Source organism: Cetorhinus maximus, chromosome 7 (genome assembly GCF_964194155.1).
Source record: "Cetorhinus maximus chromosome 7, sCetMax3.hap1.1, whole genome shotgun sequence".
Lineage (NCBI taxonomy): Eukaryota > Metazoa > Chordata > Chondrichthyes > Lamniformes > Cetorhinidae > Cetorhinus > Cetorhinus maximus.
This window is the reverse complement of record NC_135885.1, coordinates 67,121,051-67,144,049: the sequence shown is the minus strand read 5'-3', so window position 1 is coordinate 67,144,049 and position 22,999 is coordinate 67,121,051. Positions and strand designations below refer to the sequence as shown.

Here is a 22,999-nt window from a genome sequence, read left to right as displayed (position 1 = left end):
GACTCACTACTTCTGAATTCAGTGCACAAATCTTCTCGTAATAAATACAAATTGCAAAACCATTGTGATAGCGTGGCCAAGTTTCCCTTGTGAATTTGGTCCACCTGGCACATATCACCTGCCACATCATAACACAGGACACAGATGCCTGAGCTTTAGATAAGTTGGATTCTGTAAGGATGGTAGATGGAAAGCTGGAAAAACAAAGACATTGTAGAAATCCAGTCCACGGATAACAAAAATGTGGTGGGATTGAGATAGGTGTGGAAGTGGGCAATAGTGAAGTGGAAATAAGCAAGCTTGGTCCCTTCCCACCAACATAGATGACACTTCTAGTGCCCTTCATCAAGCTAAAACTTTGCAGTTTCATGACCCTAACCGACTCCTCTTCACATCAGATGTCCAATCTCTCTACATTTCCAATCCTACCAGGATGCTCTGAGAGCTCTCCGTTTCTTCCTTGAACCAAGGCCCAACAAATCTCCATCTACTACCACCTTCTCTGCCTAGCTGAAATAATTCCCACAATGATCAACTTCTCCTCACTCACTTTCCCCAAATGAAAGGTGTTGCTGAAGGTACCCTTATGGGTCCTAGCAATGCCTGCTTTACTGCGGTATATACGTGGGACATTCTTTGTTCCATTTATACGCATGTCCCCTCATTCACCTCTTTTTCCGGGACACCGATGATTGTATTGGTGCTAATGGGAGGAAGAGGATTTACACAAAAGGGAACATCAGTTGCCGATGAGGCAGAAGGTTGCTAAGGCAGGGTGGGTTAGGCCGTGGAAGCATTTGAAGGTGCAAACAGGGATTTTAAATTCAATCCGCTGGGGACAGATATATCCAATATAGTTTGTTTTGCTCTAGTCTTGAACAGTTGATGATGGAATGTTTAATCAACTTTGCTTTCAGTTTTCACCCTTCCCTTATATGGTGCATCTCTGACTCTTCTCTTTCCTTCCTCGACTTCTCTATCTCCATTTCTGGGTATAGAACATCAATAAATATTCAAACACTCCTTCCAGGAGAAACAGCAATTTATGTGTTCTTCTTTCAATTTAGTATACTGTAATCACTGCTCATAATGTGGTCTGCTCTACACTGGAGAGACTAAATGCAGATCGGGTGAACCCTTTGTGAAACAAATCTGTTCAGTCCACAGGTGTGACCTTGAGCTTCCGCTTGCCTGTCATTTTAATTCTCCATCTTATCCCCACTCTTACCTCTCTCTCCTTGTTTTCCTGCAGTTTGTTCCAATGAAACTCAAAGAATGTATTTTGATTAGGCACTTTACAGCCTTCTGGACTCAACACTGGTCTCAATAATTTCAGACCATAACCTCTGCCTCTACGTTGTTTCCTTTCTCTTTGCTGCTTTGGTTTTACTCTTGTTTTTTTAAATTTGGACAACAGCTGTTTATGATTTTGCCATTTACACCTCCTCTAGACACTGCTTTTGTCCCATTACCACTCCTTCCACTTTGGACCACCATCATTTTTGTTATTTAATCTCTCCTGTCTTCCACTCTAACACAGGCCTTCCCTTTTGTTCTTTATCCCCCCTTCCTTTCATTTGCTTAAAACCTATTACATCTCTAGCTTTTCCCTCCTTCTGATGAAAGGTCCTTGAAATGACCTGGAATGTTAACGCTGTTTCTCTCTCCACAGATGCTGCCTGGCCTGCTGAGCATTTCCAGCACTTTCTGCTTTATATTGGAGCAAAGGTAAATCCTTGGTGTCTTCAAAGGTAATGGTGCTGAAGTGGAAAGGGAAACCATTGCTAGACATGCTTTGGCTCAGTGAGAGAAGGGCAGAAATTGAAAGCAAAGTTGATAAAATTACCAGTGCAGGAAGAGAGCAAGAATCTATACTGCCTGCCCATCCCCAGTGCATTGAATTTTGTTCACATCTTTAAATTCTTCCACAGCCTAATCCACCCTGCCTCAGCAACTTTCTGCCTCATCGGCAACTAATGTTGCCTTTTGTGTAAATACTCTTCCTATCATTAGCACCAATACAGTCATCAATGTACCAGAAAAAGAGGTGGGCAGATTAGGTAAGGGTGGAACCAAGCTAGGGTAGTCCCACTGGAGAAAGGAGGAGAATGGTATGGTTGACCATGTCAAAGGCTGCAAGGAGGTCGAGAAGGATAAAGGGTGACAGTGCACCATGGTCACAGTCGGAGGATAGTTTTTGTTACTTTGATTCAAGTATTTCGGTGCAGTGGTAGAGGCAAAATTCTGATTGGAGGAATTTAAACAAGAGGTTGGAGGAAAGATGGACACAGATTTGGGAGGTGACAACACTTCGAAAGATTGTGGAAATGAAAGGAAGAGCGGAAATGGGGTAGTAGTTTTCAAGGACAAAGAGGCTGTGTGTGTTTTCCAAGGGGTGGTGGTCATGATGGTAACTTTGAAAGGGTGGGGGGGGGGTCTGTACCTTAGCAGATGGGATCATTTACAGTGTTGGCCAGCATGGGTCCAGGAGAGAAGAGTTTTGTGGAAATTGGAAATAGGAAGTGCATCTCATCGATGATAGGAGCCCAGAGAGAAAAGGATTGTATTTGTTTCATTGTTCAAAAGATTCCTAGATAGAATATTGTAGCATTATTAAGATCTATGAGCAACTTAATACTTTCCTGGTTTATGTGTCTCAGGACAAACAGCTCTAACCTTTTATAAAGACATAAAAAAATAGGAGCCAGAGTAGACCATGTGGCTCCTCGAGCCTGCTCCACCATTCAATGACCATGGCTGATCTTCAGTCTCAACCCTACTTTATTGCCTGCTCCCCTTAAGCCTTGATTCTGAGAAATCATAAATCTACCTATTCCAGCCTTGAATATATTCAATGATGGAACATCCACAACCCTCTAGGATGGAGAATTCCAAAGATTCACAACCCTTTGAGAGAAGAAGTTTCTCCTCACCTCTGTCCTAAATAATTGACCCCTTAATTGGAGATTGTGCCCCTGTCTTTGAACAAATGGGGAAACAATGTCTCAGTGTCTACCCTGTGAAGTCCTTTCATGATCTTGTATGTTTCAATCAGATCGCCTATCATTCTTCTAAATGCCAGAGAATATAGACCCAATTTACTCAGCCTCTCGTCATAGGACAATCCTCTTATCCCAGGAACCAATCTAGTGAACCTTCACTGTACCATCTCCAAGGCAAGTATATCTTTCCTTAAATATGGAGACCAAAACTGTACACAGTTCCCAGGTAAAGCCCTTTAGAATTGTAGCAAGACTTTCTTATTCTTAAACTCCAATCCCTCTTGCAATAAAGGCCAACATACTATTTGCCTTCTTAATTGCTTGCTGTATATGCATGCTGACTTTCAACATTCCTTGTATGAGTACACACAGCCTCTCTGAACATCAACATTTTGAACTTCCACAGCTTTTAAAATATGTCCTGCTTTTCTGTTCTTATTACTAAAGTGAATAACCTCACACTTCCCCATCTGCCATCCTCCATGTTGCCCACTCACTTAACCTCTCTCTACCTCATTGTAGCCTCTTTGTGCCCTCCTTACATTCTCACCTATTTTTGCATAATCAGCAAACTTAGATACATTACTATCAGTCTCTTTGTCTATGCCATGCCATTAATATAGATTGTAAATAGCTGAGGCCTCAGCAGTAATCCTTCCAGAACTCTGCTAGTTAAAGCCAGCAAACTTGAAAGTACCCTGTTGTCTCTGATCACTATTTGTTAACTAATCCTCCATCCATACTAATATATTACCACCAACTCCATGAGCCCATATCTTGCATATTAACCTTTTGTGTGGCACCTTTTCAAATGCCTTTTGGAAACTTAAATATACTACATCTACTGGCTTCCCTTTATCTACACTACTACTCCTTACATCCTCAAATAACTAAGTTGTCAATCTAGTGACTAGTTATCAATAGTTATTCTGTCTCCCGAAGCTCTGTAATCTCGCTTAACCGTGTTGTCTCGCTTAATTCCGTCTTCAGTTAGATGGTCTGTAATTTCTCTACTTATTCCCCAGTGTGTCTGTTCTAGATATTCTCCAGCTATTCTGTTTCTCTCCCAAGATTTCCCCTCTCTAATCTCTCTAAAGAAATATAAATGCTCACTTTTCAAATACCTTTCACATCTTTAGGATGTCCCAAAATGTTTCACAACCAATGGATTAGATTTGAATTGTAGGCAAACATGGTTGCCAATTTGGACACAGTTAAAATTCCACCCTGCAGCTTAAGTGTGTACAGAGAGAGAAAATAGGTGACTATCAGGCAGTCAAGAAGGACCAAGAAGTAACACAGGAAAGTAACACAGAAGTCCCCTGAGAGCATCTTACTCTCCAGCTCATATTCCGTTCTGATTACTGGCGAGAGTGATGGTTCCTCTGGAGAGAGCAGTCAGATCCAGGTCCACTGTACCACAGGTGGCCAAGCTGTACAGAGGGACAGGAATAAGATTGGGAAAGCAACTGTTATAGGGGATTCCATAGTTAGGGGAACAGAGAGGAGTTTCTGCAGCCATAGATATGAATCCAGAACAATGTGCTCCTTCCCTCCTCCCTGGCGTCAGGGTCAAGAATGTCACTGAGTGGCAGCAGAGCACCGTAAAGGGGGAGGTGGTGAGGGAGTGCAGGGGAAGATGAATAGCCAATGGTTGTGGTCTGTATCAGTGCCAACAATAAGGTAAAAAGAGAGTTGAGGACTGCAGGCAGATTTTAGGGAGCTAGGAAGGAGACCATTCAAGCAGGACCTCAAAGACAGTAATTTCCATATTACTCCCAGTGCCACACACTAATGAGAATGGATATAGGAGGATGGAACAGATGAATACATGGCTGGAGAGATGGTACAAGAGGGAGAGCTTTAGATTAGGTAAATTAGGTTGGTGAGCTGCAAGCAAAGCTAAGGAGATGGAAATATGATGTGGCAATAATGGAGACCTGCACGACTTAATCCTAATTACTACTGGATACAAGGTGATCAGGGAAAATAATGAAGGAAAGAAAGGAGGGGTGCAGTATTGATTAAGGAGAATACTGTATTACAGTGATGGAGATTGGGGATGTTCTAGAGGATCAAGGACAGATTCTCTGTATTAGGTTAGAGTTAAGAATCAATAGATGTATCAATACACTAGAGTGCATTCTATAGGCCACCATCTAGTGGGAAAGATACAGAGCAAATTTGCAGGGAAACTACAGAGAGGTGCAAGAACTATAGAAGGGTGATCATGGGGAGCTTGAATTATCCCAATATAAACTGGAATAGTAATAATGTAAAGGGCAGAAAGGGGGAAGAGCTTTTGAATATCTTTTGTTTTAATTCATTCATGGGATGAGTGAGTCACTGGCAAGGCCAGCATCTATCGTCTATCCCAAGTCTCCTTGAGAAGTTGGTGATGAGCCACTGCCTTGAACATCTTCAATCTGTATGGTATAGGTACACCCACAGTGCTGTTGGGGAAGGATTTTCAGGTTTTTGATCCATCGACAGTAAAGGAATGCCGATATAGTTCCAAGTCAGGATGCTGCATGGCTTGCCAGGGAACTTTTGAAATGGTTACAGGAACATTTTCTTGATCAGCATGTTTCCAGCCCAAAGAGGAAGAATACATTGCTGGATCTGGTTATGGGGAATGAGGTGGTTTAAGTGGATTAAGTGTCAATAGGGGAACATTTAGGGAACCGCGATCATAGTACTGAAAAGATTAGGTTTGCTTATGAGAAAGGACAAGAGCAATCTAGGGTAAGAATACTTAATTGGAGGATGGACAAATTCAGTAGGATGAGAATTGACCTTGCCCAAATAAATTTGAATCAAAGTATGGCAGGCAAAACTGCAACAGAATGCCTGTAAGGAAGAGATGTTTTGGTTATTGCTGAGGTATATTCCTACAAGGAACGAGGTTGATAAAACAAGTGAATATCGAAAATTCAGAAGGGAAGTGAAAAAGGAAATAACGAGAGGCAAAGAGAGAGGATGGGAAGAGACTGGCAGTTAACATAAAAGGGAATCCAAAGTCCTGAGGCAAGTGTGCACGAATCACTGAAGATGGCAGGGCAGGAAGAGAAAATAGTTAAAAAGGCATATGGGATCCTGGGCTTTATAAAGAGAGGCATAGAGTACAAAAGCAAGGAAGTTATGATGACCCTTTATAACACTCCCATTGAGGCCAAACTGGTGTATTATGTACAATTCTGAGCACTGTACTTCAGGAACAATATGACGGCTTTAGAAAGGGTACAGAAAGATTTACGAGAATGGTTCAAGGTGATAAGGGACTTCAGTGATGTGGATAGACTGGAGAGGTTGGGGCTGTTCTCTTTAGAGAAGATTGAAAGGAGATTTGATAGTGGTGTTCAAAATCATGAGGGGTCTATGCAGAATAAGTAAGGAAGAACTGTTCCCATTGGCAAGAACCAGAAGGCATTGATTCTAAAGGTGTACGGCAAAAGAACCAACAGCAACACAAAGAATTTTTGTTTTTACTCAGCGAATGGTTAGGATCTGGAATGCACTGCCCGAGAGCATGGTGGAAACAGGTTAATTAATTTCAAAAGGGAATCTGCTAAGCAGCTAAAGATAAAAAAAATTGCAGGGCTACTGGGAAAAGTCAGTGGAATGGGACTAGCTGAGTTGCTCTTATAGAGAATCAGCATGGACACAACAGGGCCGCTTTTGTGCGGTGACCATTCTATGATTCTTTAACCAAGTTTATGGTTATCGACCCTAATATCTCATATGGCTCCTTGTCAAATTTAACTTTAATAATGTGAAGCCAAGCGTTGCTTTCTTACATTAAAAATGTGTGCTGCTTTCTTACATTAAAGATTATATATAAATACAAGTTGTCACAACAATTTGTTTTGTGATTTCCCTCTCTCCAGCTAATCTCTAATCCCGCTATTCACTTATTGTGTGGAATCTCCACTATTTGTTTCTATAATTTCTCTCTCCAGTTATTGTCTATAATTTTTTATTTCACCCTCTCTCATTCCAGTTTATCTGTCAGGAAATTTTATCTCTTTTATTTAAAGTCAGTTATTTACTTGTGCCTCTGCATCGCTCCACTGTTATTTGTGCTGTTTATTTCTCTATCTCAGTACTCACGGAAGACCCGGAACACTGTAACTTTTCTCTTTCTCGGTACAAGCCCAGAGAGCAGTGTTCTTCTTATTCCCATCCGCTTGAAGCAGCACCTTCCATAATTTGGAATACATCCATAGGCTGCTCCTTTGTATTGGTCCCTTGAACGATCATAATAGATTTACATTTAAATGTTGCATTACCTGCAAAGGGTTGGGGATAAAAATAAATAATATTAAGGTTTTACAATATGAATAAAAACAGAAATGCCGGAAACCACTCAACCGGAGGCATACATCCAAACAAAAAAATGACGCTCCTGACGGGCCATCCGGGGGCTGGCCCTGTGATCGGGAGAGGAGTCTTGCTGGGAAGCGGGATCTGCGCTCGGGGGCGGGGCAGACGCTCGTGGGCGGGGTGAGCACTTGGGGCGGAGACTCCACGCGGGGGCGTGGACCGCGCGGGACCGGGGCCGACGCTCGGGGGCGGAGACTCCGCGCAAGGGTGGAGACGCCGCGCTGGGGCCGACGCTCGGGCGGAGACTCCCTTTGATTAAGTTTCTTGCGACGAGAGGTTGAGGTTTGTCTTTGATTGACGTGTGGTGGGTGGAGCTTTGCCGGCGATTCCGTGATTTTGGGCAGGCCGCACGAAACAGGTTTTTGCTGTTGGCAACTTTCGGGTTTGAGGTGATGGCCACCTTGTGCAGGAACGTTAATCGACTAACGGTAGGTTGGGTTTACATTGTAATTGAGGACGCTGTCTGTGTTCCGACTCGAGGCCTCCTTCCTGCAGTCTAAGATGTGTCATGCGATGTACTCCTGATGCTGTTGTAGCTTTGTGTTTTTTTATTGGAGATGGGAGCGGAACCAGCTGCTTGTTTAATAAATAGGCCTTAGGCTGCATAGGCCTTGCAGGTATATGTGCTTATTATAGTTAAGAGGGAAACAGATTAGAAGATCCCTGGTTGCCTTGTCTGTGCTCCACCAGCTAATAGTTTCACTATCTCTGGTTCGGAGATGAGGAAATGTCAGAAAGAGCTGCTGCTTAATTTTCATTGATTCTTAGTGGAAAGGAAATCATGAGAATGTGATTTTTTCAGACAGCTTAGCTTGTACAGTCACTCTCGAGGCTCACACTTGAGATATTTTGAATGTTTTTCAGTCCATTGCAGAGTTTTACTTGGAGCTGGTGTACTTGATCATCACATTTGTCTCTTCCGACACGGTGTGCTTGGCCAGTTAACAAAAACAGAAATACCTGGAAAAACTCAGCAGGTCTGGTAGCATCGGCGGAGAAGAGTACAGTTGACGTTTCGAGTCCTCATGACCCTTCAACAGAAGTTCTGTTGCCAGATGCTGCCAGACCTGCTGAGTTTTTCCAGGTATTTCTGTTTCTGTTTGTTTTTATTTCTGTGCTTGGCCAGTTCCCTGGGCAGCAGCAGGCGCACGGCGGTCTGGATCCCCCGGAAGCTAATGGTGCTGCACTTGTTGTAACGGGCCAGGCGGGAAGCCTCATCCGCAATGCATTCGAAAATATCGATCACGAACGAGTTCATGATGCTCATGGCCTTGGAGGAGGTGCCGGTGTCGAGGTGAACCTGCTTCATCACTATGTAGATGGAGTAACTCTCTTTCCTTGACTTTCGCCACTTCTTCCCGCTCTTTGCTGACGATTTCTTTAAGGCTTTTTTGGCTCCTTTCTTGGGAGCTGGTTTCTTCTCATCAACCATTTTTAATTTCAGAGGACCAGAAGTTGTTGCACCTCAATTAGAATTATTTACACACCTTCAAAATGCTGAACTGCAGCTGGTGTTGAGTGTAAGGCCTTCTGTACTTACTTAAAAGCTCACAGATCCTACACTTCTGACAAAAAATCACCAGCAAGAAAAACCAGATACTATCAAACAAAACACATGCTGGAAGCCAAATGGTGAGAGAACAAGGTTGCAGAGTTTCAGGAAGCTGCCGATAAGCATGACCTGAAGGCTCTCCATGAAGTTCTCGGATCTGTCTCTGGTCCCAAAGCCTATGCAGTAACACCCGTCCTCTCAGCAGTCAGCTCCTAATGAACAGGCATTAGATTCTCTCTCTCTCTCTCGTTGGAGAGCACTTTAACAGTCTCAGAAACCAAGAATCCACAGCATGTAATAACACCATTGAATCACTTCCACAACATTGCATTCTGGATGAGCTTGTACTCAATCCATCTCAAGCTGAAGTCACCAAGGCCATAAAGCAACTGTCTGTGAGTAAGTTCTGAGAGCCATTGGCATCCCACCTGAGGTATTGGAAGAAATCACAAAAGCAACTGTTATTCAAATTGATAAATATTAATAAAGTTACTCATTATGCACCCACTATGAAATTATGAAATGACAGAATAGTATGGTAAATTTTTTAATTGAAATGTTTAAAATATTAGTTCTACCTAGTAGCAATCGAATTTAATAGTTTCACTTGTAACTTTTACGTTTGTGTTATGGCATTTGCATTAAGAAACCACAACTGTATACCTAATATAGCAGTCAAGATGTCTGCACACACTACACTAAGGTCCTGAGGAGTCTTGACAGGGTGGATCTGGAAAGGATGCCTCCCCTTGTAGTTTCCTAAATGGGCGACCCCGTATTTTTATGCCGTGACGCCTAGCTCTGGATTCTGGTCTTCCAGAAATGTCATGGGAAAAATAGAAAATGTTGGAAACACTCAGCAGGTCTGGCAGCATCTGTGGAGAGAGAAACAAAGTTAATGTCTCAGGCTGATTACCTCTTACTCAAACTGCTAAGGGTCAGAGTTGTAACAGGTTTTAAGCAAGCAATGGATTCTTCCATCACTTCGATGGACGAGTGTTCCCAAGGAGACCAATTGTTTACCATCTAGGTTGGTATCGTCTCATATATGACGTTAAGCCAAATCTTGCTTTTCAGATGCAACTGCAAATATTACATACAAAGTCACTGTTGGAGGGGTGGGTGAAGGTACTAGTTTTGTGGCATGCTGGCTTGTTCTCTAGGGACCCAGTTCTGTTCTCCTCAAATGTTGGGATTGTTTGATGACAGAGACATCGGCTTTTGGTGGGGTGGCATAGTGGTAATGTCACTGGACTATTAATCTAACCTCCCCTGTAGAACCTTGTTCTCCCACCATTGGTCTTCATCTCTTTTAGTTTGGCATCCAGCGTGTGTTTTTGATGGTATCTGGCTTTTCTTGCTGGTGATTTTTTTTTGTCAGAAACGTGGGATCTGTGAGCTTTTAAGTAAGTACTGAAGGCTCAACACCAACACTCAACACCAGCTGCAGTTCAGCATTTTGAAGGTGTGTAAATAATTCTAATTGAGATGCAACTACTTCTGGTCCTCTGAAATTGAAAAATGGTTGATGAGAAGAAACCAGCTCCCAAGAAAGGAGCCAAAAAAGCCTTAAAGAAACCGTCAGCAAAGGGCAGGAAGAAGCGGCGAAGGTCAAGGAAAGAGAGTTACTCCATCTACATCTACAGAGTGATGAAGCAGGTTCACCCCGACACCGGCATCTCCTCCAAGGCCGTGAGCATCATGAACTCATGGAATAAACACTCCTTCAATTTTTTCTATGGAATGTTCCATTGACTGGAAAGCTAACATTGAATTCAACCTTTTGCCTCCTGTAACGTAAATCAGTTACTTCTAAGACTTTTAATTCCTTTTTGCAGAACTTAGTGGAACAGTTTTTGATTCCATTATCATGGCCTGGATTCATACGAATGAAATTCACTAAGGCTCGTATTCCAGAAAAGGTGAGAGCATCTGTAATTAGATTTATTCACAATCCATTAAATATTGAAGTATTGCTTAACCTAGTAATAAAGCCATCATTACACCCATTACTGCATGAATGCTTAAGTAATCATCTCATGTTTCCTTTTCATCTAACAGACCTGTGTTGTATTCTAGTGTATTTTGTTTATACTTTCTTGTGCAAGTCAACCGTCAGCATCACCTGGTGTCATCAGCAAATTTCTTAGAAGTACATGGGTGTTGAAGAGGAAGGATGGAATAGAAGGCTACATGAAAACAGTGACTACATTTCAAAAGTGCTTCATTGGCTGTAAAGCAATTAGGGACCTTCTGTGGTCTTGAAAAGCACCATATAAATACAAATCTTTCATTAAAATTGAATTGAGAAAAGGAGTATATGGAGAAGGAGTGCTTGTGGTAGTAGGAAAAAAGTGATAGGGGTTGGTGCGGAATGTTATTTGGTGAGGATGGGGAAATGGGCCAAGAGAGGAGAATAGAGAGGGAGAGAGGTTGGAGAAACAGTGGGGGGGGGGAAATGGATTCCCTAATAGACCTGTAATTACCATCTGGCAGCTGTTATCAGCAGAAATTAATGCTTGACTGAGCTTCAAGACTCTCTAATGGATGTGCTCAGCGGGGGCCTGTTTACAGAGGCTGAAGTGGAGTGTTAGCTTTGATATCTTTGAGGTTATAATAATTTATTCTTTGATCTATTTTTTTCAATGTCTGCATGTATATTTGGATAAGATTAAGAGGTATGAAGTGAAGTAAAGCTTTTATTGAAACTGTGAATGACAGTGTCTGATATTTATATAAGGTTGTAAGAGCGACAGTTTTTAAAGCAGATTTCTGAATGTGTGTTGTTTTTCTCATGAACATTTCAAGATTTTCCATTGTTGTTACATAGCTCGTTGGTTCTGTACATAATGCATACTGGGTGAGAGTCAGGGGGACAAACGGGGTATGGGTAAGAGCTTTTAAACATGCCTCTCAAAAGGTCCCTAAATCCAGACTATGGTTCACTACTCTGCTGAAAGACTGTGAACCAAGAGGCCTTGAGAAGCTGCCTGGACTCCACAAAATGGTGGAGGGGGGCTGGATAGTGGTAGCTGAGGCACCAACCCCTGCAATGTAATCAGCCAGGTCAGGAGTGAAGGGTACAGGCTTGCTACCTGACTACTGCCAGTGTTGGAAATGGAAATAAGAATCTCGGAATCTGGTCCTGCCCCGCCATTTTTAAAGGCCTTCAGAGCCGGCCCAACCCTGCGAAGATCCAGCCCATAGAGTAGAAAAGTAAGGAAGTTATGCCTAGATAGGCAGCCTTTTGTCTCGTGTGACAATGGTTTGCGCCTTGGTGGTCAACTCTGTGTTTAAAAATTGCCCAGTGAGCCTCAAGAGCCCTACTCTGGCATGGCAGTCTTTGCTGCATTTGCTGCAGATGAAGGTACTAGGTTGAGAAGGTGCATGATTCGCTGTTTTCATTGGTCCTCTTTGCATCCAGATGAGCTTTCTGTTTCTCCTTGCCTCTTGTAATGTCCTACCGAACAGTCAGCCTCCAGAGGTCTCAGTCTAGCATAGGTTGTCCAGTTCTCACTACTGTAGAGAAGTGCACTGAGGACACAGACTTGCTTACTAACAGTTTGGCATTCTCAGTCAGGTTGCTGTTGTTCAACACACTTACTCAGCTTGTTGGACGTAACGTCTGCAGCTTTTGTGATGCACCTGTTGATTTCAGCATCGAGTGACATAATGCTAATGATTGATAGCTTCACATATCTAGGTTCCACAATCTTCACCATTACATTATTAGTGCTAACTGATGGTGGTATGGCAAAGTCCTGGACTATGACATTCATCTTCCTGATGCTAATGGTCAAACCAAACCTTTACAGGCATGAGAGAGTCTGTCCATTGGCTCCAGCAGTTGTTTATTGATATGGAATGTCTCAGCATAGAGCAACCCTCTGATGAGGACTTGGGTCGCTTTCATCTTGAATTTCAGGCAGCCAAGGCTGAACAGCTTTCCGTCAGTTCTGGTATCTAAGTAGACAACCTCTGTAAATGAACTGAAGGCAAATGACAGCAGCAAAGGGAAGAAAATGCCAAACTGTGTTGTCATCAGAATGTAATGCTGTTTGACCCACTGCAATTCTCAAAGAGTTCCAATGTTGCCCTATCGTAGCTGACCTTGTCCCTCTTGTTGTCATGGAAGGAGGAGATCATACAGGGCAGCTTTGGCAGGCAGCTAATTTTCTTCAGCTTAAATAGACCAACTTGCTTGTATGCTAAACATTTATAAAACATTGGTTAGACCTGAGCCTGGAGTATTGTGCAAAATTCTGAGAACCAGAATTTAGGAAGCACATCCAGCATTACAGAGGGTGCAAAAGACATTTACTAGATTGTTTAGGTGCCAGCTGGTAGTTGGTAGAACTCTTGCCTCTGAGTTAGAAGGTTGTGGGTTCAAGTCCTACTCCAGAGCACAGAAATCTAGGCTGACACTCCAATGCAGTACCAAGGGATTGCTCCATGGTTAGCAGTGTCAGATATTAAATAAAGGCCCCGTCTACCCTCTAAGGTGGATGTAAAAGATACCATGGTGCTATTTTGAAAAAGAGGAAGAGTTATCTCCATGTCCTAGCCAATAGTTATCCCTCAATCAGCATCACGAAGACAACTTAACTGGTCTTTATCACATTGCTCTTTGTGGGAGTGTGTGATGCAGATTAGCTGCTGCATTTCCTACATTATAACAATGACTATACTCCAAACTTACTTCATAGGATGTCCCAAATTGTTTTACAGCTAAACATTGTGAAAGGTGCTTTATAAATGGAAGTATTTTACTAAAATGGTACCAGAGATGAAGGACTTCAGTTATGCAGAGAGACTGGAATTGCTCTCTATTAGAGCAGAGAAGCTAAAGAAGAGATTTGATACAAGTGCAGTTTCAATCAATGGGTGGGAATCAGAAAGCATTCCAATTAAATCTCGAGTCAGGCAGGGTTGCCCTCTCTTCCCTGTCCTGTTTGTGTGTTGCATAGAACCCTTTGCTAAGTTCATCAGGAAGGATCTGGGCATAAGAGGAGTGATGATCCCAGGCAGTGGAGGCATTCTGGTCAAAACCTCCCTGTACACGGGCGATATTGCCATCTTCTGCTCAGATCCACTGTCGGTGTGCAGACTGATCAACATCTGTGACTAGTTCGAACTGGCCTCGGGGGCCAAGGTAAATCATAGCAAGAGCAAGGCCATGTTCTTTGGGAACTGGGCTGACCAGTTGTTTGTCCCCTTCACCATCAGGTCAGATGGCCTGAAGGTGCTGTGGATATGGTTCGGAGGGACCGGGGCATGCGTTAGAAACTGGAAGGAGTGAGTGGCTATGGTGGAAAGGAAACTGGGCATGTGGGAGCAACGCTCCCTCTCCATTGCGGGTAAGAACCTGGTCATCAGGTGTGAGGCACTCTCGGTGTTGCTATACGTGGCGCAGGTCTGGCCCATTCCTCACTCCTGCACAATGGGGATCACCCGAGCCATCTTTCGCTTCATCTGGAGGTCGAAAATGGATCGTGTTCGCAGGGACGCGATGTACAAGCCTTTAGATAAAGGGGGAAAAATGTGCCCAACATTGCCCTCAACCTGATGACCACCTTTGTGAGCGGCTGCATCAAGCTGTGCGTAGACCCTTGGCACTCAAACACCAAGTGTCACTATGTGCTGAGGTTCTACCTGTCCCTGGTATTGTGAAAGATGGGTCTGGCCGCGCTGCCGCGGAACGCTCCAAGTAGTTGGGCTGTTCCATACCACCTGTCCCTTGTGGAAAAATTTATGCAGAGAAACACCTTTGACCACAAGTCCATCAGGCAGTGGTCAGCACATAATGTGCTACAGGCCCTGTAGGAAAAGGAGATGGTGGATCCTGTCGGATGGTTCCCCGAGCAGACTGTCATAAAGTCATTTGGCAGAATGCCTCATCGCCAGAACTTTCCAACAAGCACCAAGATGTAGCTTGGCTGGTGGTGAGAAAGGCCCTCCCCGTCAGATCCTTCCTACACACCAGGAGTCTCACCCCCTCTGCACGTTGCCCTCGAGGTGGTTGTGGTGGGGAAGAGACGGTTGTTCACCTCCTCGTGGAATGTGCCTTTGCAAAGAAGGTCTGGAGAGAGATGCAGTAGTTTTTGTCGAGGTTCATCCCGAGCAGTGCTGTGACACAGGACTCTATGCTGTATGGGCTGTTCCCAGGGACACACATCGAGACAAACATCAACTGCAGCTGGAGGGTCGTCAACTCGGTGAAAGACGCTCTTTGGCTTGCCCGAAATTTGTTGGTCTTCCAGTGCAAAGAGTTGTCCCCGACCGAGTGTTGCAGACTGGCACATTCCAAGGTCCAGGACTACGTGCTGAGGGACGCACCAAAGCTTGGGGTAGCCACCGCAAAGGCGCAATGGGGAAAGGTCACTGTCTAAGATCTTTCTGCCATAGTGCACCGAGGGGCTGGGAATTGTTTAGACCCCTCGGGCTGTATGACTCACAGTGAATGTATGCATTGAATACTAAATGTATCAATTGTTTTGAAGCACCTCAGAGTGCAACATGATGTATGTTGATAACTCCAATATAATTGCACCGACTGACTGTCTGTAATGACCATATTGAAATGACTGTAACATTGATTGTATTGAAGCACCTCATGATCCATGTGTAAAAGTTGAATCTGATTGCACTTTTTGTGATGGCCATTTAGAAATGTTTTATAATGTTCTTTCAGATATCTTATGAATAAAGTATATTTTTCCAAAGAAAAGATTTGATACAAAATCATCATTGTTGTTGATTAAAGTAAATGAGGAGGAACTGTTTCCCTTGGCAGAAAGATTGGTGACCAGAGAATACAGATTTAAGGTGATTGGCAAAAGACCCAGAGGCAACATGAAAAAACATTTTTTACACAGTGACTTGTGATCTGGAATCCATTGGCTGAAAGAGTAGTAAAAACAGATTCAGTTGTAACTTTCAAATTGGAATTGGATAAAAATTTGAAGGAAAAAAATCTACACGGTTTTGGGGAAAGCACAAGGGAGTGATGCTCGTTCTATCAAACACAGGGCACAGGTGTGTTAGATGGAATAGCCTCCCTCTGTGTTTTATCATCATTAGATTTGAACTGCCCACACTTTGACTGAGGAGCTGAAATTCTGTATCTGAAATTTAGGACTTAAATCGAAGCCCCATGTTGGGAGTGCTACATAGCTAATTTGATGGTTTATCTGCATAAATTATTTTTTTTGTGTAATCAGTTTCTTATTAATTGTAGATGTTTGAAGTTGAACCATCTGATCACGCAAAATATAAAGGTGATCCAGACCAGCCACACCAACTGCACATCGTTACCAGAATAAAATGTACAAAACGGCGTCCATATTGGGAAAAGAAAATTGTCCATGACCTTGGGTTAGACAAGGTGAATTATCCTTTCTGTGTGTAGTCTATATGAAACCTCTTGTATTTGCCAGTAATATTGTAGTTAGTGGTCCATCCCCACAGTACAGTTATTTATTTTTAGTGTTACTAAATCAATTTTGGAACTTGATTTTATTTTGGTGCCTCACGGGGTTCCAACTCTGTTCTGTCACATTGGATTCTCCTCTGTTTGCCATTCAGTTGCTGTGTCTAACCAATCTATCTCTTTGCCCAAACTGACCTGCTGCTTTCTTGGCCATTAAGCCCTGCAACAGTTTGCTTTCCACTTAATGTTCGTCAAGCTTCTGGCCTTAAAATCCATCTTCTGCTTCCTCATATTGGCACAGTGGCGAGCACTTGTTAATTTTTAAATTCCTTTTGTCATTTAAATATGTTTACTTTTTACTTTTGTGTATGATTAGTGTAAGGATAGAAATGCAATATCTTTTGGTTAGTTTCCATTGCTGGTTTTGTAAGATGTTAAGCCAGGCCAGCTTGTCACAGGATACTTATGAATGAGGAAAGCTGTTGACTCATCTGTCCAGAAGGACCTTGCTTTCCCTCCCAAATTGCGAAATTTAATTGCTTTTTTTAAGTGATTGGAAGGTTTTCTCCTCTACCACTATGCCCAGAAGTCCATTTCAAGTGTTGAACATTCACTATGCGAAGAACTTCAGATTTAATGTTACTAGCTTGAACCTGTGTTCCCTTGTCCTGTTCCCAATGTATAGTAATATTCAAGATCAGCTTTTTACATATCATTTATTATCTTGTGTAGTTCTGTAAAACATACCTCATGCCTTCTTACAGGCTGAAAAGTCCAAGTTTCTCTAATCTTTCCTCATTTGGGGATGGTGGTATAGTGGTAATGTTACTTGATCCACGGGCCCATGCGGCTAATGCTCTGGGGACTCATCCCACCACAGCAACTGATGGAATTTAAATGCAATTAATTAATTATTTTTAAAAATCTGGAATTAAAAACTGGTCTTAGTTTCCAGATTGTTGTTAAAAACCCATCTGCTTCACTAATGTTCTTAGGGGAGGAAATCGGTCATCCTTACCCAGTCTAGCCAATGTGGAGCCAATGGACTCCAGTCCAACAGCAATCTTGACTCTTAACTGTCCTCTGAAATGGCCTAGCAAGCCACTCAGTTGTACCAAACCGCTATAGAAAAGTTGAAAAGGAATAAAATCCGATGGAACACCTGGCATCGACCTAAGCACCGGAAATGACAACTGCACATCCTGCCCAGTCGACGCTGCAAAGTCCTCCTTATTAACATTTTGCGGCTTGTGTCAGAATTGGGAGAGCAGTACCACAGACTAGTCACTCAACAGCCTTGACCGTCATACTCATGGAATCATACCTTACAGCCAATGTCCAAGACTTCTCCATTACCATCCCTGGGTATGTCCTGTCCCACCAGCAGGACAGACCCATCAGAGGTAGTGGCACAGTAGTATACAATCGTGAGGGACTTGCCCTCAACATTGACTCTGGACCCCTTGAAGTCTTGTGGCATCAGGTCAAACATGGGCAAAGAAACCTCCTGCTGATTACCACCTACTGCCCTCTGTCAGCTGTTGAATGAGTATTCCTCCATGTTGAACAATATTTAGAAGAAGCACTGAGGGGAGCAAGATCATAGGGAGCCTTGTGGAGACAAATTCCTGTCTTCACACTAAGGATATTGTTCTCATGTTGTGTGGCACTACCAGTGGGCTAAATCGGATAGATTCAGAACAGAACTAGCAGCTTGCGGCATCAACAGATGAAGGACCACATTCAATCACAATCTGTAACCTTATGGCATGGCATATACCTCACTTTTATCACTACAGTCATGCCAGGCCATCGGCCCTGGTTCAATGAAGAGTGACATGACAGGAGTAGCACCAGGCAAACCTCAAGATGAGGTGTCAACCTGGCGAAGGCTACAACACAGGGCTACATGCATGATAAGCAGCGGAAGCAGCATGCGATAGACAGAGAAAACCAATCCCACAATCCATGGATCCAATCAAAGCTCTGCAGTCCTACCACATCTCATAGTGAATAATAGTGAACAATTAAACAACTAACCGGGTGTGTCTCTTGTTGGAGATAGACATTACCTGACCCTCCTCGGCATGAATATATTTGCCACTTATCAACCCAAAGCAGAATGTTGTCTAAGTCTTGCTGCATATTGACATGGACTGCTTCAGTGTCTGAGGAGTCACAAATGGGTGCCGAACATTTTGTAATTATCAGCAAACATCCCCACTTCTGACCTTATGACAGAAAGAAGGTCGCTGATGAAGCAGCTGAAGATGGGTGGGGTTAGACACTGTCTAACCATCTCTCCTTGATGTTCAATGACTTTATGTTATAATCCTGGACCAGACCCCCAAGTTTCTGGTACGATCCAGTTATGGACCAATAATGTTTTGTTTAAAGTAGATAAAGTTCGATATTCAAGCACTTTCAAAGTGAATAAAGCCACAAGATTCTGTGGGTTTTGAATAAATAAACTTTACTATACAAGGTCAGAAAGATGAACAATTTACAATATCTATCTTATACTCTAACATTCAGGGTTAATATGAGGTACATGTGAATTAACAAGCAAACTGTGGTTGAACACACCACACTGCATAGTAGATGGCAGATGCAACCAAGATAGGTTTCACAGATTTCTCAACAACCCACCCACTGAGTCAATCTCGTTAAAACTCTTGCCCCTCTCATGAGAGATTCCAGTCTTCACCTTTGAAGATTCAGCCTTGGAATTCTCTCAACAAGTTGCTCCAACTCAGATGGCCCCAACGATGGCCCACCTCATAAGGTTTCAGTCTCATCTCCCGAGACCCTGTTCCCTTGGATTCTCGAGTCTGCACTCCAACACCAACTCCTGGACACAACATCAACTCTGCTGAGCAGAGCACTACTGCTCCAAAGGGTTACCTTTGCCCCAGCGGCCTGCAGCACGGAGTTAGTAACCTTCTGCTGCCTTTTTAGATCTTTGAGACTTCTCCTGCATCCTCCCCACTTAAAATCTGCCAAACACAGCCCTTTTTCTGCTTGAAGACTCATTCTCTGTTCCCCTCTCATCTTAACTGGGACTTCTCCCTGCTTGAAGCCTCATTCTCTGCTCCTCTCTCTCTCTCTTTCATCTTAACTGGGACCTCTCCCTGCAGCACCCCCACCCCCTTCCTGTCCCTTGTCTGGGACTCCTCTTGACTATGGCACTCTGCTCCCGGGTCACACGATCCGGTTCTCACTGTGTTTCTTTTCCTTTTTTTCTTCATGCAGCCTTCCAGGGATTGTACTCCTCACCCCCAGCGCACGCGCACACACACACACACCCACCCACCCTCCCCCCCCTCCCGCCGCCGCCGCTGCTGAGAGGAGAAAGCAAAGTCAGATATCATAACAATTAGCATCTCTGAATCCCCCACTATCAACATCTTAGGGATTACCGTTAACCAGGGAATTCTGCGCCAAGTAACTCACCTCCCAACTCCCCAAAGCCTGTCCACCATCTACAAGGCACAAGTCAGGACTGTGATAGAATACTCTCCACTTGTCTCAGTGAGTACAGCTTCAACAACACTCAAGAAACTTGAACTCATCCAGGACAAAGCCTGTGCAATTGATTGGCACTCCATCCATCACCTTAAACATTCACTTTGTCCACCACCGATGCACAGTCGTAGCAGTGTATACTATGTACAAGACGCACTGCTGCAACTCTCCAAGCCTCCTTCAACAGCACCTTTCAAACCCACAATCTCTACCACCTAGAACAAGAGCAGCAGACACATGGGAATTTCATCACCTCCAAGTTCCCCTCCAAGCCATATACCATTCTGACTTGGAACTATTTGGATGTGGGGACCAAATGTAATATTTCCAAGTTTGCTAATGATACAAAACTCAGTGGGAATGTGAGTTTTGAGGGGATTTAGAGAGGCTGAATGGGCAAGAGCATGGCAGATGGATTATTACGTGAAAAAATGTGAAGTTATGCACTTTGGCAGGAAAAACAGAAATGGAGTATTTTTTAAATGGGGAGAGATTGGGATGTGTTGATGTCCAAAGGGACTTGTGTGTCCTTGTTCATGTGTCACTGAAAGCTCGTATGTAGGTACAGCAAGCAATTAGGAAGGCAAATGGTATGTTGGCCTTTATTACAAGAGAATTTGAGTACAGGAGTAAAGATGTCTTGCTGCAAATGTATAGAGCCTTGGTGAGACTGCACCTGGAGCTTTATTTACAGTTTTGGTCTCCTTACCTAAAGAAGGTTATACTTGCCATTGAGGGAGTGCACCAAAGGTTCACCAGACTGATTCCTAGGATGGCAGGATTGTACTATGAGGAGAGATTGTATTCTCTAGAATGGGGGGAGGTGGTGGCGTAGTGGTATTGTCACTGGACTGGTAATCCAGAGACCCAGGATAATGCTCTGGGGACCTGAGTTCGAATCTCACCATGGTAGATAGTGAAATCTGGAATTAAAAGTCTAATGATGACCATGAAACCATTGCCGATTGTTGTAAAAACCCATCTGATTCACTAATGTCTTTTAGGGAAGGAAATCTGCTGTACTTACCTGATCTAGCCTACGTGTCCACAATAATGTGGTTGACTCTTAAAAATGCCCCCTGAACAAGGGCAACTGCAGATGAGCAATAAATGCTGGCCTAGCCAGTGAAGCCCACATCCCGTAAACAAATAATTTTTAAAAAGAGTTTAAATGAATGGGAGGCGATCTCATTGAAATATACAAAATTCTTACAGGGCTTAACAAGGTAGATGCAGGAAGGATGTTTTCCCTGACTGGGGGTGGGGTCTGGAACCAAGTTACACAGTCTCAGAATAACAGCTAGGCCATTTAGAACTGAAATGAGGAGGAATTTCTTCACTCAGGGTGGTAAATCTTTGGAATTCTCTACTCAAGGCCGTGGAGGCTTAGTCATTGAGTATGTTCAACACACTGATTGATAGATTTCTAGATAGTAAAGACATTAGGGATATGGGGAAAGTACAGGAAAATGTCATTGAGATAGAAGATCAGCCGTGGTCTAATTAAATGTTGGAGCAGATTCGAGGGGTTGAATGACCTATTTCTGCTCCTATATCATAGTTCCTTCACTGTCACTGGACCAAAACCTGGAACTCCTTTCCTAACAGCACTGTGTATACCAAACTACATGGACTGCAACACTTCAAGAAGACAACTCACCACGACCTTCTTGAGGGCAATTAGGGATGGGCAACAAATGCTGGCCTTGTTACCGGTGTTCATGTCTCACGAAAGAATTCAATAACAACCTTGATTAGATAACTTGTTGGAAAGATTATCAGCTCAGAACTACCAGATAATTGCTTTTCCTTGTGAAATCATGGCCCTAGCAAGAATTTTTTTTTGTTCCTGGCATTGTATACCAGAGTAGAGAATGGTAAAAAGACATTCACTCCTAGTGAATTCAGAGTTCTTGGACGTTACTATTGCTATCTCCAATATCTATCAAAAGCAATACATTCCTTTGTGACAGTGAGATTGTCTATTCTACTTGAGCAGCTTATTTCTGGTCACATTTAACATTAGCAATCAGCTAATTCAACAGTGAATATTTTCCATTGCAAAGTTTCTGGATAATTAAGAAAATAAAATAGCTTACTAGTCAGTTGTTGAGTGCATGCTTACCTAAAATGGAACAATAATACATACTTTAATTTATTTCTAAATTGTAACAGGCTTTATATTTGCAAAACCTTTGAGTAGGCCTTTGCTGCTAGGATTAGACGGTTAATATATTTTTTAAAAACTGGAAGAGGAAACTAGCAATTTGAAAATGTCTCAGTATTTTCATGGCATTGGCTGGTGTTGTGGCTGATAAGGAGTTTTCTGTTTGAGCCATTCAACACAAAATCTATTGAAGAGATAGAAGCAAGGTATTTAGGACATTGGTATGTTAATTTAATTTCTGATGCATACCATTTAGAAATTAAATTTGTAGATGCAATTCAACTGAACTATCATGTTTTAATGTATTATAAATTTCAAACAAATCCTCCTTATTTTACCAGTCAAATCAACCACGGATCCATAAGAATGTTCCATCAGTTAACAATAAACTAAAAGTAATCAAGCATCTTGTAAGGTTGGTGAATACAATTACACTAAACTTCAATTTGTCTTAATTTTTAAACTTGTAACTCTAATTTAGTGATTAATATTTTAAATATCTTTGCAGAGTGCAACCCCTGAAATTGCCACAGGGACTTCCAACAGAACAGGAATTAGCTGACACTTACCTGAAGAGCACAGGGGAATTAATTATACGGCGCCACCTGCAACCATTGGAGTAAAAAGCCACTGAATCTCAAGCTGCTTCTTGTGTTCCACATGTATGCAAAATAAATATTTAATTTCATGTTTCCATAAAGTCAAGTTTCAAGTTTATCTTTAAAATATATAGTAGAAATACTGCCTAGATCTTTCATTCTGCATTGACCCTGAAAACTCCCTTCCTAACTGTACTGTGGCTATACCAAACTACATGGACTGCAACACTTCAAGAAGGCAACTAACCACTACCTTCTCCAGGGAAGTTAGGGATGGGCAACAAATGTTGGCCTTGCCAGCAGCATTCATATCTCATGAAAGAACTAAAAAAAAAGCGCCTT

General features: G+C 42.8%; 2 protein-coding genes across 9 annotated transcripts in view; one reads left to right on the top strand and one right to left on the bottom strand.

The window, feature by feature from the left end:
* mitd1 (MIT, microtubule interacting and transport, domain containing 1) overlaps positions 1-7,478 on the bottom strand; it is a 35,728-nt gene extending 28,250 nt beyond the window's left edge. For 2 of the 8 annotated variants that reach the window (XM_078545671.1, XM_078545677.1), the window contains exon 1: positions 7,135-7,427. In XM_078545671.1, coding sequence (XP_078401797.1) covers positions 7,135-7,222 — 88 coding nt within the window. In that variant the 5' untranslated portion in view covers positions 7,223-7,427. Of the gene's footprint in view, positions 1-7,112 lie in introns of all 8 variants that reach the window. The other 6 variants (XM_078545675.1, XM_078545674.1, XM_078545673.1 and 3 more) reach the window with 5 other exon arrangements.
* A 106-nt stretch (positions 7,479-7,584) lies between these two features.
* Positions 7,585-22,746, top strand: mrpl30 (mitochondrial ribosomal protein L30). Its single transcript, XM_078545665.1, has 5 exons — positions 7,585-7,813; positions 10,776-10,859; positions 16,175-16,321; positions 22,400-22,473; positions 22,567-22,746. Exons 1-5 carry the CDS (start codon positions 7,778-7,780, stop codon positions 22,679-22,681), a joined length of 456 nt encoding a protein of 151 aa, XP_078401791.1. The 5' UTR covers positions 7,585-7,777; the 3' UTR covers positions 22,682-22,746.
* The last annotated feature ends 253 nt before the right edge of the window (positions 22,747-22,999 follow it).

Bases quoted from the DNA above. Each gene is read 5' to 3' on its own strand.
- mrpl30 (XM_078545665.1), top strand. From the start codon at position 7,778: ATGGCCACCTTGTGCAGGAACGTTAATCGACTAACG. The intron at 16,322-22,399 runs GTGAATTATCCT...TTATTTTACCAG, and splicing joins ATGACCTTGGGTTAGACAAG to TCAAATCAACCACGGATCCA. The intron at 22,474-22,566 runs GTTGGTGAATAC...ATATCTTTGCAG, and splicing joins GTAATCAAGCATCTTGTAAG to AGTGCAACCCCTGAAATTGC.